Source organism: Mangifera indica, unplaced genomic scaffold (assembly GCF_011075055.1).
Source record: "Mangifera indica cultivar Alphonso unplaced genomic scaffold, CATAS_Mindica_2.1 Un_0018, whole genome shotgun sequence".
Lineage (NCBI taxonomy): Eukaryota > Viridiplantae > Streptophyta > Magnoliopsida > Sapindales > Anacardiaceae > Mangifera > Mangifera indica.
The window spans coordinates 63,488-88,217 of record NW_025401110.1 but is presented as its reverse complement, the minus strand read 5'-3'; the positions used below and the strand labels follow the sequence as shown (position 1 = coordinate 88,217).

At 33.1% G+C, this 24,730-nt stretch overlaps 2 protein-coding genes and 1 long non-coding RNA gene across 5 annotated transcripts; all 3 read left to right on the top strand.

Annotated features, from left to right (window-relative positions):
• Positions 1-1,286: 1,286 nt before the first annotated feature.
• LOC123205886 (nuclear cap-binding protein subunit 1-like) lies at positions 1,287-15,345 on the top strand. 2 transcript variants are annotated; one of them, XM_044622940.1, is made up of 19 exons: positions 1,287-1,502; positions 1,627-1,686; positions 2,844-2,900; positions 3,768-3,839; positions 4,068-4,130; positions 4,817-4,993; positions 5,597-5,731; positions 6,538-6,604; positions 7,372-7,571; positions 8,918-8,988; positions 9,611-9,695; positions 10,241-10,309; positions 10,430-10,548; positions 10,813-10,951; positions 11,661-12,161; positions 13,262-13,561; positions 14,232-14,410; positions 14,519-14,630; positions 14,896-15,345. In XM_044622940.1, the coding sequence occupies exons 1-19, from the start codon at positions 1,419-1,421 to the stop codon at positions 14,998-15,000; spliced, it is 2,595 nt and encodes an 864-aa protein (XP_044478875.1). In that variant the 5' UTR covers positions 1,287-1,418; the 3' UTR covers positions 15,001-15,345. The 2 variants fall into 2 exon arrangements, with proteins under 2 accessions (XP_044478875.1, XP_044478876.1); XM_044622941.1 differs by lacking the exons at positions 1,287-1,502; positions 1,627-1,686; positions 2,844-2,900; positions 3,768-3,839 and adding an exon at positions 3,860-3,982.
• Positions 15,346-17,929: 2,584 nt separating this feature from the next.
• LOC123205888 lies at positions 17,930-19,330 on the top strand. 2 transcript variants are annotated; one of them, XR_006499904.1, is made up of 3 exons: positions 17,930-18,092; positions 18,578-18,722; positions 19,076-19,330. It is a non-coding gene; the product is annotated as an uncharacterized LOC123205888 (long non-coding RNA). The 2 variants fall into 2 exon arrangements; XR_006499903.1 differs by lacking the exon at positions 18,578-18,722.
• A 1,115-nt stretch (positions 19,331-20,445) lies between these two features.
• LOC123205887 (nucleolar GTP-binding protein 1-like) lies at positions 20,446-24,251 on the top strand. Its single transcript, XM_044622942.1, has 3 exons — positions 20,446-20,640; positions 21,610-23,653; positions 23,917-24,251. Exon 2 carries the CDS (start codon positions 21,624-21,626, stop codon positions 23,643-23,645), a length of 2,022 nt encoding a protein of 673 aa, XP_044478877.1. The 5' UTR covers positions 20,446-20,640; positions 21,610-21,623; the 3' UTR covers positions 23,646-23,653; positions 23,917-24,251.
• Positions 24,252-24,730: the final 479 nt, after the last annotated feature.

Below are 24,730 nucleotides of genomic sequence, written 5' to 3'. Positions count from 1 at the left end.
TTTATTTCGTCAAAAATTTTTGATAATAATATAATAATATTGACTGCAAAAATTTGATATTTTAAATGAAAACGATAATAATCATATAAAAATTTTAAAAAATTGAATAACTTATTTAACACTAACGTTGTGACTCAGTTTCGGAATGATTTTGACCGTAAAATAGAAGAAAAATGACAAATTTTAGAGTTGGCGACATTTTTCTTGCATGTGATGGTGGTTACTATGACTTAAATTTTGCAATTCTTAGAAAGCTATAAATGCTTATAATGGGTGGTTGATGTAGTGGCTTGTGCAAACTTATCTCTATGACTTTTTAAAAAAATATTTTTCAATAGTATTGATTTAAGTAACACATCAAAAGTTAAGAATTTATTAGAATAATATACTAATAAATCAAAAAATAAAAGGATTTATTATTAATTTATTTTTATACTAAAATTATTAATTATTATATCACAAGTATAAATAATAAAAAAACCAAATTATAAAAGATTTTTAGTTAGGAAGAAGGTAGGCCCATTACCGGCTTGCCCAATGAAGGCCCAAGCATGAGCCCAAATCCACATAAGGTTCAAAATCAAATCTTGGTTCAACACTATTTTCGAGTGTATTGAAATATAGTAGTTAAATCGCATATTTTATCCTATTTTATATTATATAATATGTGTTTTAAATAATAAAATAATCTAATAATTAAAAATTTTAATTAATATATCATCATTTTAAAAAATATCACAAATATCTTTAAAATTTTAAAATTTTTTATATATATTTTTATTTTCCCTAAAAAAATATATCAATTTATATTTATAATATATATTATATTATAAAATATATATCATATTATATAATATATTTATTATATTATATTAATTTAATATATTTTATAATATATATAATTTTTATATATATATATTTTATACGATATGATACTTATAATTATTTTTTCTGACCTCCAGTGAAGATAATATGTATAATTGGGTAGGTGGTTTCATTTTTATAATTATTTTTTACCTAAGTAATTTGTATATGTAATTATTTTCTGTAAAATAAATTAAATAGAAAAAAGAAGTAAATGCTTGGTCACTCTGGTGTAAATTTTCAAGCTTACAGGGGTTACTTAATAGAAACCAAACCTTGATTTACCTTTTAATTCTAGACGCTATAGCCTACAGGAGAGTTTGAAATTTTAAAATTTGCCGTAACTTTACAAAAAAGCCCAAACGGGCCGGACCCGTTTTCTTTTAGGTTTGCAAGCTGAATCCTGCACCCCCTGCAAGTCCCTCCCAGTCTCTCACTCACTCTGTAACTTAATTCTTCTCCTTCTTCTCATCTGGAGGAGCAAAGTTCTTCTCCGCTTCCGTTTCGCTCGCTTCTCAAACTTCACAAGGAAGATTGATAGAGAGAGACGCAGAATGAGCAGTTGGAAGAGTCTCCTCTTACGAATCGGCGACAAGTGTCCCGAGTATGGCACCTCTGGCGACTTCAAAGATCACATTGTCCGTACAATTCTTTCGCTGGCATTCTCTCTCTCTCCTCTGTTCATTTTTGTATGTCGTTTCGCTTTCTTTGTTATCACGTGAAATGCATGTACTGAAGGTTGTTTTGATTCTGATTTTGCAGGAAACATGCTTCAGCGTACTTCGGCGAGAGCTCGAACACTCAGCTAACGATATTTTGCCCGTAAATTTCTTTTCTTATGTTCCTATTTCACGAACTTTAAACTAATGTTGTAAGTTTTGAATTTATGAAAATTGAACTTACTTGCACTTTATATGTTTAATTTTTCTGAGGGTTTAGTTTTCTGTTTGATTTTTTTGTGGGCAGAAATTTACGAGATCATAAAAGAAAAAGATAGTAATGGTTTTGGGAATGTTTATGATGAATATGCTAGAGATGATAGTGCGAATCTGCAGTACTGGCCAAAGAATATTTAAGGCTGGAAAAGTCAGTTTGAAAGTTTTTAATTTGGATGATGAAAAATAGGTCATTCACCAATCAGTAGGCATTGATTTCAAACACCACATTTGCAATAATTTACAGGTTTTAAGTTTAATACGCCAATAACAGAGAAGCTTAGAGTCCAATATTAAGTTTTAAACATGATGCATGGTTATTAGAAGTTCTACCTTTAAGTAAGCTGGAATTCCCCAAAGCATTACCAACTGTGATGGCACTTCTCTGGGCATGTGTGTAATTGAACCCTCAAATTTATTATTATATTTGAGTCTGTGTGTGTGTGTGTGTGTGTGTGTGTGTGAGAGAGAGAGAGAGAGAGAGAGAGAGAGAGAGAGAGAGAGAGAGAGCAATAAGTGCTTAATATTATATTAGTACCTGTCAGCAGAAAAAAGTAGTTTAGGTTCTTGAAAGAAGCTCTGGTAATTAACAATTTTGTCTGACTGACAACTCTACATTTTGCAGTATTTATGGAATGTAGGTGACAATAATTATAACTTAGAACTAACAATGGTTCTATCGAGTTATAATAAAGTTTGGGATTTCTAGTTTGTTCATATGTAATTGTGTGTTAAAAAATCATTATGATACATTCATTTGCAAATCAAGGTTATTCTTGTTTTGTTGATTTAATTGTTATTGCATGTATATAGTGGCTGGTATGTATTGGACTTGCACACTTTTTTAGGCACTTGCTTGTCTAGCTGTGTTATAGTCATTAATTTTAATGTTTGATACTCTTGTACTTGTGTTACTGTACCTGTTTTTCTAACAGAGATTTGTGTGTTCACAGAATAAGTAATTATTTGTTAGCTGAATGTCTCTTTTTGTATGGTTCAACTATCATAAACATGCTGACTTAATTACTTTCTTCTTCTTGGCAGTACCTTCTACAATGTGCGCAAAAAATTCCTCACAAAATTCCTTTATATGGGACATTGGTAGGCTACTTCTTATGTCCTCATTCTGGTCTCTTCTTTGTTTTTGTTTCTAATCCTTGGATGATATTCTTTCTACTTTCACACGTCATGTTCAAATTAATGTGAATTTAGCACAAATGTTTTCTTGGATATCTTTCAATTGGCAGAGTGTAAGCATGTATAAATATTATGGTGTGGGGTAGATATTGAAGTCCATTGACCCTATCAAAAGCTTATTACTTTTACTTTGGGCTTGTGTACCAAGTTGTGTGTTTTCCTCTTAAGGACTTGAATTCTGAATAATACAGATGGGAATATTTTTAATCAGTCACTAATTTTTCTCACCAAATTCTAATTGAGAGAGAAAACAACCACCAGCTAGCATGAACCTCAAAGTAAAACAATTTCTCTTAGTATCTCATGATCAAGGATGGAAATGACCCCTAAGTGTGCGAGATATACACACATTTTCCTTTGTCTCTTGGTTGCAGATGAAGTTAATCCTAAATTTGCAAGATTTTGGCACATTTTCCTTTATCAAAAACACTTGGTTCATCAAGAGGACTTCTTGTCTCTGGGTTGATTACTATTTTCAGTATTTCTATGGGGCTTTAATTTCATTTCTTCTCCCTTATTACTATCATTAAAAGCAAATTAATAAGCATCTGAATCATGTAACTTATGTTAATGAGTCATCCTTTTTATCTTAGATGTACAGAAAAAGGACATCTTGGTTTTTAATAGTGTGCTTTTTGATAGTTGATCGCTTCTATAAGTCATATCTGAAACTAGCTTCCTTTTTTCCTTTATTTTATGTTCTTCAGATTCCTGCTCAGTTGGCATATCCTATGTAATTTTATAAACCTCTCTCTATTTTCTCTGAGTCAGGTTGGTTTGTTGAACTTGGAAAATGAGGACTTTGTTAAGAAACTAGTGGAGAATACTCAAACTACTTTTCAGGTGAGAAAGTCCAGTCAAAGTTTACTAGTTATTTTTACAGTTTATTGTCTATTTTGAAATGATGGATGATAGGCAAACCAATTTTTGAGCTGGGGTCATGCAAATGATATACTTGAGTAGATGTTATAGCTTGTTATCAGCTGGTAGGGATGTAAATTCACTGTCTGTAAATAGTAATAATATTTTCCCTGAATAATGTTCTGACTCTCTATGTGGGGGATTTTACAGGATGCCTTAGGTTCTGGAAACTGTGATCAAATTCGTATTTTGATGCGATTTCTAACTGCTATGGTACGTGTGTTGTTGTAAAGGTTTTGTTAAGTGGAAAAGGACTGGCATGTTTGCTTTGAATTTTAATTTTTCATTTTGAGCCAAAATTCTGAGAGGATAGATGACTTGCCTGTTTTTCTACATCTGTGCCACTTTAGCTATTATGGTTTACACCAAGACCTTGTAGGAAAATATGTTGGAAGAAGTTATAAATTAAATCACATGTAACCATGTGATGTGGCTATATAACATGTTTCTTGGTGGATAGTGTTCACTTATTGTGGATGTGATGCATAATATGTAGAGTGTGTCTTAGAATCTTTTTACAACCCTGTTATGTGTAAAGAGTGAAGATGAGGGGTTTTGCTTGCTTTTGGTATGATCGCATGAAGCGTATGTTTTGCATAAAGCTTATGATGCTTTACTAGGTGCCGCCACATGGGCTGGGCTGGGCTGGCTAATAAGGAAAACCATTCCAGCTAATCATATATACAAAAGATCAGAGTTCTTATAAATTTATGAATTTGAGGATCATTCATCCAGATGGAGATATTAAGTCCTGCTGTTTTTCATTATTCTCTCAGGATATTCACTTAGATATTAGATTTTTTTGAGATAAGGTTTTAATGTTTATTTATTTAAGATTTTGCAAATACCTAATATTGTGAGAAAATTGTTAATTTTGTTCTTTAATCTATGTCCTTCAGATGTGTAGCAAAGTTCTACAACCTGGTTCGCTTGTAGTTGTTTTTGAAACATTATTATCATCAGCTGCAACTACAGTTGATGAGGAGAAAGGAAATCCCTCATGGCAAGCATGTGCTGATTTTTACGTAACATGCATCTTGTCTTGTCTCCCATGGGGAGGTGCGGAACTTGTTGAGGTGATGTATATTTTGGTGCTTTGGAGATAGTTTTCCGAAGTTTGCTGACATGATTTCCTGTTACTTTGGATCTTATACTTATTACTGGTGTTATTGCTTATTTTATTTTGTTTTTCTGTACAAACTGGATATATATTTTTTAATTTTGCTGTTTATTTATGTCAACTAGGCTACTCTGGATGTTTTGGAGGATCTTATAACTTATTATTGGTGTTACTGGTTTTTTCACTTATGTTTGACATTTGGAACAGAAATTTAAATAATTTGGTAAGCTTTAACCTGGGGTTTTGATTTCATTAATTGTCTATAATTTATTGGATGTAGTGAAGTGAATATGGAGCAGTGTATCTGATTCTTTGGTTGTGGGAAGCAATTACATTGTTGGTAATATGCTTGCACTTTGGTTTCGACTTTTTTGGATTTTAATTTTTATAAGCTTAGGCGGCATTAATAATTTACTAGCTTTGGTGATAGTTGCTTGTTACTGTATTCTACGTGTGTTTTGCTTACTTCTTTCTCAGCTTCAGAGTTGAATTGTCCTCACTCAAAATGCACACAAGTTTATCTTTTTTCTGTCAGCTGACAATACTTATTAACGTTCAGCAAGTCCCTGAAGAAATTGATAGGGTCATGCTTGGCTTAGAAGCCTATTTAAGCATTAGAAGGCGTGCTACAGACACTGGTTTGTCTTTCTTTGAGGAGGATGATGATGAGTCTGGGAAGGGTGTTGTTGAAAAGGTATGGTCTCTGTATCATTGATAATTCTGCTGGGATTTTGTTGTTTAAGTGTTATATGCTATAACATTTTTCTTTTAGGAACAAATTCTTGCATTTCGATATCAATCATTAGATTTTGAAATGTAGTTCAAGGTGTGTTTTCTTGTTGTGCATACCTTCTTGCCCATGTAACTAACACCATTATTCTTTCCCAATTGAACTAGGAAAATCAAATGTTTTCTGTGTCAACTATAGCACTATATGGCTTGTGACTAAAACATCAACTACTTGTGTCCTATGCTTCTATTGTACACTTTATAAATGAACTGCATTGTAGCATATATAACTTGCAAAGCTGTAAAGAACAGCACAGGAAATACAGAATTCTTATAATGTACTAAGGATTCATGCTTTTTCTGATTATAAAAATTAGGCTGTGAAGATTTTCTAAGCATAGTTCTTCAGAATGGCAATGAAGTTATATATCCTTCTTCGAGTCCCTATCTATCTTCAGTCCTATTATAATTTTGAGTTACTTATTTACTATTAAGCATTGCCAGGATGTTGTTCTGATCGCATGAGTTGGATGAGATATCAAAGCATTTATCACCCATACTCCTAAAACTGAGTTTTTACATCATCAACTGGAGGAGGACACATTTGTGAAAGAAACTAATGATCCTTTCTTCAGATGCTACTATTATTGCTTGGCATTCATTCTTCTATAAGGCTTTGGCCATGCACAATCTGCTGAACAAAATTTTAGTTTTTGATTTATCTAGGATATCCCTTTGCTTCATCAATGTGTTTTGATTTTTTATGTTCAGGATTTCTTGGAAGATTTGTGGGAGCGGATTCAAACCCTATCAAACAATGGATGGAAAGTTGATAGTGGTAATGTTACTTTTAGCTCACTTTATTTCTTTTTCAGTTCATTCATTAATGAGATAGTTCAGTTTATAGTGGTAATAGGTCCATGGAGGATGGATATTAAGCTAACCAACATTTACTTATTATTATTTTATTCTTTTGGTTTGTCGTTGAAAATACTTTGAAGAACTTTCATTATAACTTCTTGAAGTTACTTGCAGCTTTTTTATTTGATTTTTGTTATTTTACTTTTGTATATGATTGATTTTATATTTTCAAAATTAGCTATGAAGGGTTTTTCTAATCACTGAAACATGTAGAGATAGAAGAAAAAAATAACTTTTGTGACAACTAATACTTTCTTTCCAATTTGATATCTCAAGTGTTCGCTAAAGATGAGTGCTACTTCTAGATCCTACAACCTTGGGAGTTAGGAAGCTTGTAGATTATAATATCTCAAGTATGTGTCCCCAAGGGGATTTCTGTTGGATCAAATCTTTCGCTTTGACAGAAGCTTTTCTACCTGGTGAAGAATAGCCTTTGTGCTGTTGAGCTCTAAAAGTAAAAGCTTTTACCATTAAGCACAACCCCTTGGGGTTCTACAGAAAAGTGATGCTTAACTGTGAATTTTATCAGAGTGCAATTGAACAATTATTGATTCACAATATTCCTTATTGTGATTGATTGAATTAGTTGTACACTAATCCATCTTCTGTTTCATGATTAACTCTTGTGATAAAAGCTATTTTTTTGCTCTTCTTGAGCTTGTGTTATGTACTTTTATTTGCCAGTTCCAAGGCCTCACCTTTCATTTGAAGCTCAACTGGTTTCTGGGAAGTCTCATGAATTTGGGGCAGTAAACTGCCCTGAGCAACCTAATCCAGCTTCAACGTTTTCTGGGATAACTTATGGTGAACAAAAGCATGAAGCAGATTTGAAGTATCCTCAAAGGATATGCAGGCTTAATATATTTTCGACAAGTAAGAGTGAGGTAGTAATTTTAAATATCTTTTCATGATTGTTAATATCAATATGTTAATCTATGTTTTTATGTTTTGGTAGTCGTAAATCTTGAGGTTTGCAATATAAATGTTTCATGGTTGTGCAAACTTTATTTACTGAATTTATTGACATTAGCTTTTTATGCCACACATATCAGGCTTTTGGATTAGCAAAAGATGAAGCTTTATTAAGTCTTTATCCCAAATTTGCCATTTTTTATATCCATAAAGATTAAAAAACACAGGCTAGATTATGTGTGGACCTACAGTTATGAAGATTTTCTTTTGGTGGAAAACGGATTTTTCTTTGGCCTCTTTAACTTTTTCACCTGCCTAACTTTAGTTCCCTAATAGGACATGTCTAATTGGACTTCTCTGACTTAAGCATTTTTGTGGCAAGACTGATACTGATCTTTGAGTAGAGATTTTAGTAAATTTTTTGTATAATTTGATAAGTTTAATACCAAGTTCTGTGACAAGGAACCCACCAGTTTTTCATTTTTGAAGGAAACTGAATGATTTTCTCTTTTTGCTTGCAAGCTTTATATGCTGTGTTGATCAGAATGAGTTATGTTAACCACTGCTTTTCGGGTCTATTTTACTTATGTAGTAGCCCACTTATTTCTCTGCGTATGATGTAGTTGAATAAAATATTTGTGATAGGATTTAGATTATTTTTTAAGAAAGATTAAGATGAAAAAAAGTTATGAACTATCTAAAGCTATATATATATATATATTGTTTTGCTTGAGACATATGATTGGCTTTCGTTTCACTAGGGTTTGAGGGATGAGAACCATAGTTATTAGTATTTTATGATACATGATACGTATTTTATGGTACGACTGGTGTAAAATGATATGTATTATGAAGTATATTGAATTGATATGATACAGTGAACGTATTATACGATACGATACATATTATCAATACGGATCGATATAAAGTAGTAGAGACGTATATGAAAAATTTTAGAATTTCAAAGGTATTTGTAATATTTTTCAAATTGATGATGCGTCAATTCGATTTTTTTATTATTTTATTTTTTAAAAGTTATATCATACAGTATGATACAAAATTCAACTACTATGATAGGAACTTGTACATGATATTAATCCTAGATATTGGACTAGAAGGAATTACTTACATATTAATCCTGTTCAAAATTATAATGCTTTATGATATTTAGATTCTGAATTTATACAATTTCAGCATGTTTCAGACTGTTAACAGTTTTTTTAAATTCATGTCAACCTATTGATGTTCATTATGATTTATTCATGGGTGAAAATATAATTTTTTTTTTCTCTTTTTTGCCATTTTGTTTGGATGACAGGATATGCAACCTATTGATCGCGTCATCGTGGAGGAGTACTTGTTGGATGTGCTTTTGTTCTTCAGTGGCTGGTTTGTCTATGCCTTTGATAATTATTATTATAGTTTTGATTATGGTGTCTTCTTTTTTATTGATTGGATAGATAGTACTCTAATTATAAGTGAGTTTGATGTTAACAAAAACTTCTCATCTTTGCTATGTTGAATCACAATACAATCGTTGTATATTGAATGGATGTTCTCAGGAAGAGGATATCTTTCTTCTTCTCTAACACTAGAAATAATTGTCATTATGTATGTCTTATATTCAATTTTGACTAAGTTGTTGCATTTATCATGACTTAACACATATGGTCTGCAGTTAGCATTGGCTGCTTGTTCAATATTATGCATCTTGTTTTTCATTAATGTATTTTTTTAGTTTCTTATCAAATAAATAAATAATATGAAGTGTTGTTTCATAAATCTTCTTCTAAAGGTTTATTCCACTGGCTTCTGGTTTCTGCTGTTTTTTGTTTGTGTTGATAAAGGTTAGCTTGATTTTAAATTCCTGGTTTTGAGCTTCTGCTTATTTCTGGAAAGTCTTTGCAAAAAGAAACTTAGTGATCGACTCATTTTCTATCCATTTAATCTTTTTTTTGGAGGTCTTTTGGCCGTTCTTAATTTTTATGTTTCTTGATTCATGCAAAGCTAGTCGAAAGGAATGTGCTTCTTTCATGGTCAGTTTGCCTGTGCCCTTCCGATACGAGTATATTATGGCAGAGACCATCTTCTCACAGGCAAGGAAGAACCTTTGAATAAATTCTTCAACTTTACCTTTTGCTATTTGTGAATAAAGTGAAAATCTATTGTATTGCAACTTTGGGGTCAAGGGTTAATATATGTTCTAAAATTTTGATTTCTTGTCCTTAACTGTTTAATAAGTTCTACAGTTTGTGAATATTGTTGTAATCTCATTTGAAAATTGGAAAGGGATTGCCCTCTAGAATCCCAGTCCTCAACCTCTCGCTGCAACTTGTCTGAATCCTGAAAAGTATTGCAAACATGATTGCTTTTTATTTGATTGCTGAGACTAGGTGCACATAGGAAACGTGGCAGTTTCAAATTTGTTTATTCTTTTGGGATTGTGAAAATGAGATGCTGATGAATCAAAAAGTTTGATTTCCTTAATTGCTACAAGATGATTCTTCAATGCTAGTTTATTTGGTTTACGTTAAAAAGTAAAATGTTAAATCTTACATGGAAAGCTGGAATTGAAACTTGCTGTAGGTTGAAGGCCCAGCATAGTATCCTGGCTAACAATGGTTTATTATTTTACTTGTAGTTGCTTTTGCTACCTCAACCCCCATTCAAGCCAATATATTACACATTGGTTATTATGGATCTCTGTAAGGTAATATGGAATATTGCGTAAATCATGTCTGTCTTTTTGTCTTCTTTTCCCAAATGTTTTGGGAAAGCAACTTTTCCAAGGCAGTTAATTAAAGTTTCTGAAATGAGATTTAATGCACAGGCTCTTCCTGGGGCCTTTCCTGCAGTTGTTGCTGGTGCAGTCCGTGCACTTTTTGAGAAAATAGCTGACTTGGATATGGAGTGCCAGACACGGTTTATTACGTGGTTTTCACACCACCTGTAAGTGTGGAACCTATAATATCTACCTGTGCAATATTGACATTCTGTTGCAGTGACTTGATATTCCTGCTTTCTTAGATAGATGGGTTCTCTTTATTCCTGTGAATGCTTGTTCCACTGTTGTTTTATCTTTTTTTGGGATCAAATACATATTTTTGTTTTTCTATCAGAAAAAGAAAATTGTTAACCTCCATACTTTTTCTTCTTACTGATGGACCTTTTAGTTGGTGTGTGTTTATTTTTTTATGGCTTCTCTTTTGGCAGATCAAACTTCCAATTTATCTGGCCTTGGGAAGAATGGGCTTATGTCTTAGAACTCCCTAAGTGGGCTCCACAACGATTGTTTGTTCAAGAGGTGTTGGAAAGGGAAGTTCGTCTATCATACTGGGACAAAGTTAAGCAGGTAATTATCTAAGAGCTGGGAAAATTTATAGACAGACTTATCCAAAACTGATGCAGTAAAACGAGTGTGAATGAGTCTGTACTCTGTATTAAATGTTCCAATAAGTAAAGTAGAGCATTATTCAAATTTAGGAATGAAATGGTTTACATAATTCTTGTGTCCAAACTTTGCAAATTGGTAGTCTTGATTTTTGCAGGTACAAGATCAGGATGCATCTTTTTTGAATCTAAACTGAGCATAGAACCGTACATGGTTCCAGACTTTGTATTCAGTCTATCATCTTAATACTTGAGCATTTTGTTGCTGGGATGTCAGTCTGGTTACTCTGAACTTTGCTTGGAGCTCACCATGTTGAACTCATATTAAGGAGCTGTGGGCTCAGCTGGATAACTGAGCTGTGGCTGGGAGTTCTTTTGTAGGCAATGCCAGAGCAGACGTTGGTCTGGTTCAATGTTTACCAATTTATAGCCTCATGAGTAGTTATAATCAAAGTTCAATGAACAGTTGGGATTATAATTTGAAAGTAAATTTAGAGTCTATCTCTATTTCTCCCATTTAAATAAAGAAATGCTATAAGTGTTGGCTTGGGAAATGGTTTATGAACAAACTCTTAACATATGTGATTGTTGATAATCTTATTCTGTTAATTGTGTTTGGCATGCTTTTACTTCTTTTTAACTTGTTTTCCTCTTTATATATATTCATATAGAGCATTGAGAATGCCCCTGCTTTAGAAGAGTTGCTTCCCCCAAAAGGCAGTCCAAATTTCAAGTACAGTGCGGAAGATGATCAAGAAAAATATGAGGAATATACACTTTCTGCAGAACTAACTAGTAAGGTCAAAGGAAGGCAAAGTGCACGTGAAATAATTGCATGGGTAGAAGAAAGCATATATCCTGTTCATGGTTTGGAAGTAACCCTCAGTGTAGTGGTACAGACACTTCTTGATATTGGATCCAAGAGTTTCACTCACTTGATCACTGTCTTGGAGAGGTACGGCCAAGTCATTTCAAAAATTTGTCCTGATCAGGACAAGCAAGTGATGCTGATAGCAGAAGTGAGTTCTTACTGGAAGAACAATGCACAAATAACAGCCATAGCAATTGATAGAATGATGGGTTACCGTCTTATTTCTAATTTGGCTATTGTGAGATGGGTCTTCTCTCCAGCGAGCATTGACCAATTTCATACATCTCATCATCCATGGGAGGTATATCATCACAGTTCTTTATGAGTTGTTTTCTCCAAATGAATTGTGTGATTTTTTTTTTTCTACTGATTGTATGGTTTTTCTTCTCCTGCATGAGAATAATGATATCAATCTAGCAATTTCAATTACAAAAATATGGGAGAGCAGAACTTCCTTCAAGTTAAGTAGACAAGAACAGTTATCTTAAAATACCAGTCAAAATATTACATGCTTTAACCTTAGCAAAACAAGTTCAACAATCATTCTCTATAAACAATTGAGATGTGAACATTTCGTATTTTTGCCTTAAGTAGTACTTTCATATATCATGCTTTCGAATGTGAGAGTTTGATAAGAAACTTAGTAGAACCACAATTTAAAAACTAGCTATTAAGATTAGAGAGTTTAAGACGTATAAACCTTACATTAAAAACTCATATTTTCCAATATGAGATTCAAGTCTCATACTTTGCACTTGGAATCCTAACACACCACCACACTCTACAACCCCGACACCCATGCGAGCTGGTTGTGCGCTAGCTCCCTACTAGCTTTAAGCGAATACTGCAATGTCGGCGTCATCACCTGTGTCGTATGATTGCAACTAGGAGACGTGGTGATAACTTTGATATCAAATGATATGAACCTTTGGAAAACCACACTTTAAATGCTAGTTTTTGAGATTGGAGAGCCTAAGAGTATATAAACCCCACACTAGAAGTTCATATTTTTCAATGTGGGATCTAAGTCTCATACTTTGCATTTGGAATCCTAATAGAGTTCCTCTTAATTAAAATGATCCAATTGAGAGTGGAGAAACAAAGGCTTTGTTGTTATTTATATTTTGATCTGAATAACAATGATTTTGCTAGCCTAAATTGTTACGGTGAAAGCTTTTACTACTAAACTTGAATACCACTCTGATGTTGTGGCTTGCTTGCATACCTATTAATCTGATGGTAGGACAACTTTTATTTTGTTTTCCCTTTAATTGTTTAGGACTTAAAAACTAGCTTAGCAGAATTGCTTTCCCTCTCAATATTTTTAGAATTATTTATTATTATGAACTCTCTTTTAAGTTTTATCTTCCCTGTCTCTTCTTCCCATTTCAATCTCTACAGATCCTCAGAAATGCAGTTAACAAAACATATAATCGTATCTGTGATCTAAGGAAGGAGATTGCATCTCTTAAGAAGGATGTTGCATTAACCAAAGAAGCTGCGGCAAAGGCCAAAGCAGATTTGGAGGCTGCTGAGTCAAAACTTACACTGGTAGATGGTGAACCTGTTCTTGGTGAAAACCCTGCAAGGACAAACCGTTTGAAATTACAAGCTGAAAAAACAAAGAAAGAGGAGGTATCAGCCCAGGAATCTTTAGAAGCCAAGGAGGCTCTTTTTGTTCGAGCAGTAGATGAGAATGAGGTATGTTTTATAAGATTAACTGTATTATCTCAGTTCTCTATCTTAGATCTCGCTGCTATTTTTTCAGTAAATTACTGTAGTGTAATGAAGTGGATGCTGTCATTTAAGAATTTAAAAAATTTAGTGGGAACAAAGACAAAGAAGAAAGCTTAGATAGTCTCTTGATTATGTATGAAACTAGGTTATATACTTTGTGGCAAGAAAAAAGGGTATTCATTTAGAATTAGTGATCATGTCTTGATTCCTCTGATTTTAGCGCAAAGATGTTTAAATCAATGGGTTAGGCTATGAGATAAGGCTTTCTGTCCCCTCCCTCCTTTGAGTCTCAGTACATTATCTTTGAGAATGAACAAGAAAAGAGACTACTGGTGACTGAATGGCAATGTTTATTACGGCCTGGGCAACAGTTAACCTTATTACTCCTTCAGACTTTCCTTGCATTAGTTGTCTGTGCGTTCTTATGTGATGTATAGCATTGATTTCTATATAACATAATGATAGTTGTAAACTTGTAATGGCCTGTGTCATTTGACAATTGTGCTGGATATTTTAAAAGAGTCTGTATATTACTTGTCATCATGTACTTTTCTTTTATAAATTCATGTTTCTATTCTTCTGATCTTAATTCATTAACTCTGCTTCTTATGTCGACTACAACTGGCATGTACAGTCGTTGTTCCTTTCTCTTTACAAAAGTTTCTCAACTGTATTGAGTGAACGCCTGCCTGATGCATCAAGAACTGGTACAATGCGGGAATTAAAGTCTGTCCCTGCAGATGCCATGGCCATTGACACTGAAGACTCATCAGCAATGGACTTGGACAATGAGAATGGAAGACCTAAAAACAGGTTTCCTCCTTATGCCAACCATCATCTTTTCTTTTATTTTTCCCATCTCATGTAAATACATTCAAGCTGATGTGATAGTTAATTTGCTTTATCACTTAATGATTCCAGTCAGTCAAACGGCGGGAACACAACTGATATTTACAACATAGGTGAAAAAGAGCAATGGTGTCTAACAACACTGGGCTACGTCAAGGCCTTCTCAAGGCAGTATGCTTCTGAGGTAAAACATTGCTATTTGTCTGAGTTTCTGTTTCCTTTTTCTCTCTGTCAAATTGATGGTAGTACATGTAGTGTGGCATGCAGCGATGCATTGAGGCCATGGATTTATTGCATGACTGACAACATGTTCCTGACATGTATATTTATCATATCGTTTATGTTACTTTAATTCATTCTTCAAAAGAATCATAATGTCTACATGCTCAAAAAATAAAGTAATTTTGTCTCTGAGGAATTCAATTGCATTGGTGTTTCTATAATGGTAGATATGGCCCTGTATCAAGAAGCTGGAAGCTGAGGTACTAACTGAAGATGTGCATCCTCTTTTCCGTAAAGCAGTTTACTCCGGACTAGGTTGGCCGATCAACTAAGTCTAGTCTGGTAATTCATTGTTGTAAGTTACAAAATTTTAACAGTCTTTTGTCTAACGTAGATGACATAGACAGATGAAAGGGAAAGAAACCATGTTTAGTGACAATGTTCAAGTAGGTCTCGATTTAAATCTGATTCAACTATCTGGTAGATTAATGAACAAAACAAAATATCAGCGGCTAAGATGATGAACGGATTATTCTGTGTAGAAATAATTATTATTTAGCTGTAGTATAGCTTTAGTCACAGAGCTGAGTGGTGATATTAGAGCAAACGTTGGTCTTGGACCGCAGTCTGCCATTAGAGTTGTATAATTGCTGTTGTAGAAACATGATTTTATTTTATTTTTAAGTCGGATATATCAGGTTTTATGTATAAAAGAATATTGTTGACAGTCAACCATGGATGGGCTGTCCCTCCGAATCAGGTAGCTGCATGTCAGGTGGTTGACTTCTCTTTTTTTGAAAGAGTGTTAAGTACATTTCGTCCTTGAGGTTTGGCCTAAATCCTTAGGTGCAGTAGAATCTGACAGTAACATTTAGGTCCTTGTCAGACACCAGTTTTATCAAAGGATTTCACAAAAAAATATGTATATGAGAATAAAAATTACCAGAATTATGAATAAATAAATGGATACTAAGCGAAATTTCTTTTAAAAAAAATTATTACAATTATGTTAATTATAAGAAAACGAAAAAGTAACATGGAAGAGGTATTTAGTGTAGTAATTAATAACTTATAATGTATAAAATATATTTTATAATACAGTTAAAAAATAATATGTATTTTGAGTTATATATGTATTTTTTTTAAAATAAAGATATAATAGAAATATATACAATAAATTTTAAAATTTTGGGTGTATTTGTGATTTTTTTTAAAATTATGATTTGTTAGTTAAAATTTTTATTTTTTTATTTTTTCAGAAGACATATTTTATAATACAATGTATAATATAAAAAATGTGGTATTTTTATATAATATACGGTGCAAGATTTAACTATCATAGTATAAAAAGAGGATTTTACACATTTCTTATTTGACAAGGACTTAAGTGTTAATGTTAGATTCTATTGGACCAATCATGTTTTTGGCTAAAACTCAATAATCAAATGGCTTTCTTACTTGGTTTGTTGGCCATCTCACACCAAAAAGGCTAAATTTCGGAGATGGAATTTTCTGATTGACAGTGAAGTTAGATAATTTGGTTGATGAAGTTTAGGAATGAAATGACAATGAAATGAACATTTAGCTTACACTTTCTCTAAATTTATCATAATTAATATCTTAAGAGGAATAATATGCGTATCCATTTTAAATACATAAATGAGTATATATTTATGTGTGTCATCACATAATTAAGTATTATTTTATCTTTAATTTAAAATTATCTAATTATATAATAACATATATAACTATATATTTAAAATAGGTATTCATAATTTTATTGATGTCTTAATTATAATAAATTATGCATCAAATCAAATGTTATTGATAAAAGGCAATTCTCATTTGAAGATACGCCTGCCAAATCCAAAACATTAAACATACATCAATCTCATTTTTTTAAATTGTTTGGAACAATGATGCCAAAAATTAAGTTATGTGAATTACTGTAAATATTAAATTTGTGTATCCGGATTCAATTCCGATGAAGCCCATTTTAATCAGATGCAAGATGTTGACGTTAGTTGATTTTCACGACACCATTTGTCCACATATTGAATTTCATTGGGAGATAAGGTTTGTGTTTTTTGTTTTTGCAAGAGAGGAAGAGATAATTCTTTTCTTTGATAAAAATAACGTAATGTCGTTGTTACTGGGAAGAGATAGTTTTTGGACAATTTATAAGTGTTTAATTACCCTCAAACTCCCTTCCAATAACTACCCTTAGCAGTTAAATTCAACCGGGTCAGGTGGAGGTGTACATGGACCCAATAAAAATTATTAAAAATATTTAGATTATTTTTCTAATTAATTTTCTTCTCATGTAAATATAAACTTGTCAAGAGATTTTGTCTAATACAATGTTTTATACCTTAAAGAAAGTAACACTTTGTCTATATAGATTTTAATGACTATTAAGAGTTAATCACAACATTGCCAACAATAAAACTAAAATGTAACCGACAGTCCTAAAATATGGAGGTGCTGATAGTGATATTAATGGCATACTAGAGTGAATCATCAGAAAGAGAGAATATATTTTTTGAGATGTAAGTGTAATATTTTTAAATTTTGAGGAGAGGTAACTGTTAATTTTAAAATATAAAAACTTTAGATGATAAGGTGAAAAAGTAACTTTTTAAAACTAAGTTAGAAGAAAAATGGTTAGTTTTCAAAACTAAAATAGAAAAAGAGAATAAATTATTATTTCTTTAAATAAAATCTCTAGTTGATATTTTTACCCTTAATAATAATAATTAAATTTAACAGATAAATAAATATTTAATTTTTTAAAAGTCTACGTGTGAAAGTTGAGGATGCACTAAGCGTTAGGTGAGAATATACCTTTCAGGTTTTTTTTTTTTTTTTTTTCAATCAAATTGGAAACATTTCTAATAGGCTTACATGTTAGCAGTGCTTTTTACGGTTCTAAAAATGAATGAAAAATTTTAATAAAGCCTTTTGCAAATTAAAAAAAAAAATTCATATTTAGAAACAGACTTTTGTTTTTGTTTTTGTTTTTTTAACTTTGAAAACACTTATACTATCAAAATCGAGGAAAAATTAAAATAAAAAAAAAATTTCAAATTTATTGGGTCAATCATAGTCCCTCCTCAAATTAGTATTTTTGCTTTAAAAAAATTTATCTATTATTTTATATTTTTGTTTTCAAATATTTTTTATATATTATTATTTTTTTAAAAAAATTTAAATTCCATCCCTTTCTTTCATGGAAGAAAAGAAGTAAGAAAGGTTGTCAAAACTCAAAAGAAGATATTGATTTCACGTTTTTTGACTGGTTAACGATCAAGTTTTGTTTCTGTTGAAAGATTTTTTTTCTTCATGATGCAGAAGGGGGTTTGGTAGATGAGAAACTTATTTTCATAGGATAAGAGGCTGCCATATCAAGCCAATGCTCCCAAAGGTTACCCTCTAACCTCTCTCCACCTCCCCCTCTTCTCTTAAGTTAGAATCTAAATATTATTGTAGATCCTTGCCTACAAAGCTGGGATTTTCAGTCAAGTGGTCAATTAACATTATATTTGAGCAAGCTTGACCTAATGATCTACTGTTCTAATCCCTTGAATGTTAGTATTCTATGAAAGCGGAATCATGTTATTTTGCAGCCCTTTCAATGTTTACTGCCAAAAGTTTCCAAGATATCTCATTCTTATTTTTCATAGCTGACTAAGGCTCTTTTGTGATCTTTCTCTTATTTTTGAATTTTGCCTAAAGATCTTCCTCTCTTGCTGTGGACATCTGCTCCTCCATTGTAAACATTAGTTCTCATTATTACTATACTGTTCTTTTCCTTTTAAAAAAAAAAAGGGTAAAGTTCTATATTTTCGAAAACTTGATATTCTCTATGCAGAGTTCATCATTTTGAATAAGCTCCATTATTGTTCACAGTGTCCGGTAAAGAGATTAGCCCCTTAGGGCAGCTGCACCATATCAAAAATTATGTCATGAGAAGGATACTCAAAAAATTAGGAAAGTTCTTATGGAGAGAGCTGAAATGGGGGTGAAAAGAATGGCAAGAAAAGCAGGAGCATTGGTAGGATTGAGAACTCTCAAGTACTTAGCTCTACCTTATATTTTTTGATAGAGAAGTTTTGAAATGTCGGAAATATATATTGAGTTTACAAGTATGAAGATTGAAACCCATATTACACAAAACCAATTAGCTTGTGTTAAGGTCCAATCCACAACACTAATATACCACTCTCTTATATTCTATTAATTAGATGTGAAACTCTTTTTCTTTATTTTTTATTTAAGTCTCCAACATGAAAAAATAATTGAGCTGATTTGAATGCAATAATGCTGTTTCAGTTGTATATGTATGCTTCATAGGTTTATCAACTGTAATACATTGTTGTACTACTGATTTTTGTGTTCTACTTTCAGGTGGCATCATCTCTTGCTTAGATTCCATGCTTTTACATGTCTTCCTTTGATGAAGGATGAAATTCTTGAAGTGGCTGGGAAAACATACAAAGCAGGAATGTCTCTCTTCGTAATCAAAGACACAGAAAAAGAGTTGTCTCCATAGGTTTTGCAAAAGAAATTGCGAGAGTCGCTCAAGGTGTGCAATGTTTTGCTTTAAACGATACCATTTGTTCTTCGTTTGCATAAGATGCTTAATACAAAATGTTTTCTGCGGGAAAATATTATTACTTGCCAAAATTTTCACATGCTGTTATTTGACTTATTTCAATAACAACCAAGGATGCTTTATCAGCCTTAAAGAACACATGATTTTCTAAAATTTTTTGGGGAGCCTTGAAGGGCAGGATTTAAGGGACACATGTCTTAATCAATAGTTGTAATTAATTTTAAAAACTTACCCCTCCTCATTCTAAGTTTTAAAAAGTTATATGATCTTTTTTAAAGTTTATTTTTTAAAACCAAACTTTTTTGACAGTCTTCTTTAGCCCACGAACTCTCCTTCTCGACACGCTCTTACTTCGACCGAAATTCCCCCGTTGTTTCTTTGTTGTACATGAAGACGAAGAGCTGAAATTGTTTTTTTCTAGACGAAGAATCGTCTTTTCCAGCCAAGATGAGTCCGAAAGAAGGGAGAGAGAGAACCAAAGGGTGCCTATTGCTAGAGAGGGTGAGGTTTTATAGGAAAATTGAAACTTTAGGGGGAAAATTAACTTTTTAAAATTTAACCTAAAAAAATTATTAATTTTTTAAACTAAGAAGAAAAATGATATAAATTTTAATATTTTCTAATATCCCCTATAATTAACAAATTTTATTAAATTTAACAATTTATATGTTAGTGTTTAGGTTTCTAAAACCCCACATATGTGTGTGAAAACGGGGCTAAACCTTGGGTGAAAATAAGTATTTTGACCTTCTTAATTCCTAGTTTTTGCCACCTATAATAATTGAGTCATAAAGATAAACTTCATATATTAATTTAATTGAGTTGATCATAAGTAATATACAAAAACTATTGTCAAAAATACATGTACTCATTTTTTTTGAAATATCATAGTATAGTAATGTTTTATATACATATTTTTAATACAAAAATAATATGTTATTATATGAGTGAATATTAATTTATTTTTAATTTAAAATCACTCAATTATAATATATCATTTATGTATTTATTCATGTACTTAGAAGAATGCATACAAAGTTTTATTGGTTTAGTATCTCTTTAAAAAAAAAAAGAAAATCGAAAACCAAATGAATTTTATAAAACCTTAGGGGATGTGCATGATATTTACCTCCTACTATAAAAATATTATAGAATAAAATTAAATCAACCCTAGGCTACAGGCCGCCACACATCATCTTCTTCTTCTCTGCCTTGAAATTTTACACTGAGGCGGTATCTCTGCTCTGAAGAGCCACCATCACAGGCGGCACCGTTTCTTTCATCCGAAGGCGTCACTAGCGGAAGAGCCTCCATTACCAGCGGCACTGATACTAGCACACACCGTCACAAGCGGCAGGTAAGCAAACCTATTTCTCTCGACTCTTTAAACTATAATTTCAGCGTGATTTGTGTGTTAATCTTCTTTGTTCCTATCGTACGCAGGAAAAAATGTCTTGTTTTTGTTACTGTTGATCTAATCACTATATTTACATTCAAAATGTTATTTTCAGGAAGAACAAAAAGGAAACGATTGATTGAATCTTTTTTTTTTCTAATTTTCTGTGTTTGTGATGTTTTTAATGAAGTTTATTTTATTATGTAGTAAAGTAGTTAAGTTTATTCTTTGATTGTTGTTGATCAAAATGTTGCAGAAAATAAACTTTTGAGTTTGAAATATGGAGTTAATTTTTTAAAATTTCAATTTCTTAATTTTTATTAGTGTTTTGTTCAATAGCTTGTGTTACTGTTTTGCATCTCCAAGTCTAGTTCTTTTCTTTAGCGGTAGTTTAATATGGTGTTTTGATAGTCTGGCATAACTGAAAGCAGAAGTCTTGCATAACATAGTTTGCTAGTACGCACATACTTGGCGTTACTGTACTTGGAGTTTGTCGATGTTATAATGCATTTTAGGTTTATTTTTTATTATCTTTTGGTTTCCCTTCAATAGAAGGATGAATATTTGCGGCATTTTTTATAGATTGTTAGCTTGGTTTTTAGTTTTTTCTGGATCCTTGTCAATAATCCAATTTTTTACTTGCAAATTTATACTTTCTTATAAAAATAGTATGATATATTTTAGGGAATGCTTCAATACCAACATCAGAACTTTGACCAGCCAGCTAATCTAAGGGCTGAGAGAGCCAGTGTTTTATTGCTTCTATCATGCTTTAAGTAGTAATAGTTTTGTGTGCTCTTGTCATGAATAGATTTGGATTTCTAATGCCATGGTGGATTGCAAGCTATGAATATATTGTTGTGTATATATATTCCTCTGCTGTTTCTAATTACTTTATTTTCTTACATATTACTTTTTAAATCTTCACAGGCAAGTGCTTGAAGATGGTGCAATATAATTTCAAGAAGATTACTGTTGTTCCTAATGGAAAGGATTTCATTGACATCATTCTATCCCGTACCCAACGTCAAACACCGACTGTTGTTCATAAAGGATATGCCATTTCTCGGCTCCGTCAGTTTTACATGCGTAAGGTAAAATATACGCAACAAAATTTTCATGAGAAACTGTCTACAATCATTGAAGAGTTTCCACGTCTAGATGATATCCACCCTTTTTATGGAGACCTTCTGCATGTGCTCTATAATAAAGATCACTACAAGCTTGCTCTTGGCCAAATAAACACTGCAAGGAACCTCATCAGCAAAATTTCTAAAGATTATGTGAAGTTGTTGAAGTATGGTGACTCGCTTTACCGTTGCAAGTCTCTAAAGGTTGCTGCTCTTGGTCGAATGTGTACTGTAATAAAGAGAATTAGTCCTAGTCTGGCATATTTAGAACAGATCAGACAACACATGGCAAGGCTTCCTTCAATTGATCCAAATACAAGGACTATTTTGATTTGTGGGTACCCTAATGTTGGAAAGAGCTCATTTATGAATAAGATTACCAGGGCTGATGTGGATGTCCAGCCTTATGCTTTTACCACAAAGTCACTGTTTATAGGTCATACTGATTATAAGTATCTGAGGTATCAGGTGATTGATACCCCAGGTATTTTGGACCGGCCATTTGAAGATCGTAACATTATTGAAATGTGCAGTATAACAGCGCTGGCACATCTACGAGCTGCTGTGCTGTTCTTCTTGGACATCTCAGGATCATGTGGATACAGCATTGCCCAGCAGGCAGCTCTTTTTCACAGCATTAAGTCTCTGTTTATGAACAAACCCTTGATTATTGTCTGTAACAAGACTGATTTGCAGCCACTGGAAAATATATCTGAGGAAGACATGAAATTGGTTATGGAGATGAAAGCTGAAGCATTGAAAACTGTGATGGCTTCAGGAGGAGAACTTGAAACTGATGAGGGGGTGCTATTGACCATGAGCACTTTGACTGAAGATGGGGTTAGTTTGGTGAAGAATGCAGCTTGTGAGAGGTTATTGAATCAAAGGGTAGAAATGAAGATGAAAACCAAAAAGATAAATGACTGTATGAATCGGTTTCATGTAGCAATGCCAAAGCCACGGGACCAGAAGGAAAGGCCACCTTGTATACCTCAGGCAGTTTTGGAAGCTAAAGCCAAGCAAGCAGCTGAACACGAAAAGAGGAAGACAGAAAAGGATTTGGAGAACGAGAATGGTGGTGCTGGTGTATATTCTGCCAGTCTGAGAAAGAATTATATCTTGTCCAATGATGAATGGAAAGAAGATATAGTGCCTGAAATTCTCGATGGCCACAATGTTTATGACTTTGTTGATCCAGATATCTTGTTAAGGCTTGAAGAGTTGGAACGGGAAGAAGGTTTTAGGGAAATAGGGGAAGATGATGATTTTGAACAGGATGGTAATGAACTGACCCCAGAAGAGCAAGAAGCACTGGCAGAGATCAGGAGAAAGAAAAGCTTGCTCATTCAACAACATAGGATCAAGAAAAGCACTGCTGAGAGTCGGCCCACAGTACCTAGAAAGTTTGACAAGGAAAGGAAGTACACGACACAGAGAATGGGGAGGCAGCTATCATCTTTGGGACTGGATCCTTCTTTGGCAATGAATCGTGCCCGCAGCAAGTCTAGAGGCCGTAAAAGGGAGAGGTCACCTGACAGGGGAAATATTGATAATGGTGATGCTATGGATATGGATGTGGACCAACCAAACAAGAAGCTGCGGCTGAGGTCCATGTCCCGGTCAAGGTCAAAATCACGACCTCCTAGTGAAGTTGCCCCAGGAGAGGGTTTCAAGGACTCTGCTCAAAAGGTCAAGGCAATCAAACTGGGCAAGAAATCTGTTAAGAAGAGGAACAAGGATGCTCGTCGTGGAGAAGCTGACAGAGTTATTCCTACATTGAAACCAAAGCATTTGTTCTCTGGAAAACGCTCCATTGGAAAAACCCAAAGACGGTGAAGTTCAAGGTATATAACTCATGCATTGATCTTAATTAATTTTTTCCGGTATCTATTTACCCATCTTCAGCTCCTTAATATCTCCATGCTTAGGTGTTTATTGTATTACATACATATATAAATGCGTGTATAATTATTTTGATCAATAGACTTGATCTTCTTCTCTAATTGTTTAATTATTCATACCAAGGTACTAGTTTACGACTCTATCATTTTATACCAAGCGTGTCAGAATAATCTTCCTAATTATTTGTTTGTTGTACGTTTATAAGGGCTATGTCGGGCATCCTTTTCAGCTTGTCAGCTATGGTATGGATATGGCTTTCGCACTTGCAAGTGAGAATGGTGTATGTCCAGCAGAGGTGCTTGGATCATAGTACTGTACCTGCTGATCAAAATTTTGGCCTGAGGTTTTGACCTTGGAATTTTTTTTCTTCTTTTTCTCCTGAGAATTTCTTCTGTTACAGAAATTTTGAATCCGGATATTCTCTAACTTATGATGTTGCCTTTTTAAGTTTATACCTCAAAGTCTTTAATGTGACTTGGTGAGCGATTTCCTTGATATTTTATTTGAGATAAAAGTTGTCAGATTATTATACTGTCATAATTGCGTTGTCATTTATGTTGCCCTGGTTTATTTCCATTGAAAGCATTCAAAATATGGCAGTACTGATTCTGAAACAAGAAAAATAATATGCTTTGAATGCTTAGAGCAAACTAATTAGAACTTCTTGCGGAATCCAGCTCAATTTCCTCCGTCTTAAATCAAAGAAAGCATGTCCATTATCCGAGAGGCTATTCTGTCAGCCTCCTTCCATGACCTGTTGAAGTTGAACTCGCCCCAACTGCTTTAATTTGTGCGCTAAGAGCATATCCAAGTTGGACTCAACAAGTAGGAGCGAATACTGCTGAAGATTCATGCAGCGCTTTAGGGTGCAGAGGATCAATGAGTCTGAAAAGATGGCTTGTCGAGCTTCAGAACTTGTTGGTTGATCGCCCTGGAGATGAAGGTAGCATAAGTATGGTACTTAAACTCCTTCCCACTTTTTATAGAGGTTTCATTGAATCCCTTAATTTCAATTCTCT

What these genes read in the sequence shown, in the direction of transcription:
- LOC123205887 (XM_044622942.1), top strand. Translation starts at nt 21,624, where the DNA reads ATGGTGCAATATAATTTCAAGAAGATTACTGTTGTTCCTAATGGAAAG.
- LOC123205886 (XM_044622940.1), top strand. Translation starts at nt 1,419, where the DNA reads ATGAGCAGTTGGAAGAGTCTCCTCTTACGAATCGGCGACAAGTGTCCC. An exon ending in CTTTTGTTCTTCAGTGGCTG is followed by an intron (nt 8,989 to 9,610) that starts GTTTGTCTATGC and finishes ATGCAAAGCTAG; the next exon opens with TCGAAAGGAATGTGCTTCTT. An exon ending in GAGCAGTAGATGAGAATGAG is followed by an intron (nt 13,562 to 14,231) that starts GTATGTTTTATA and finishes TGGCATGTACAG; the next exon opens with TCGTTGTTCCTTTCTCTTTA.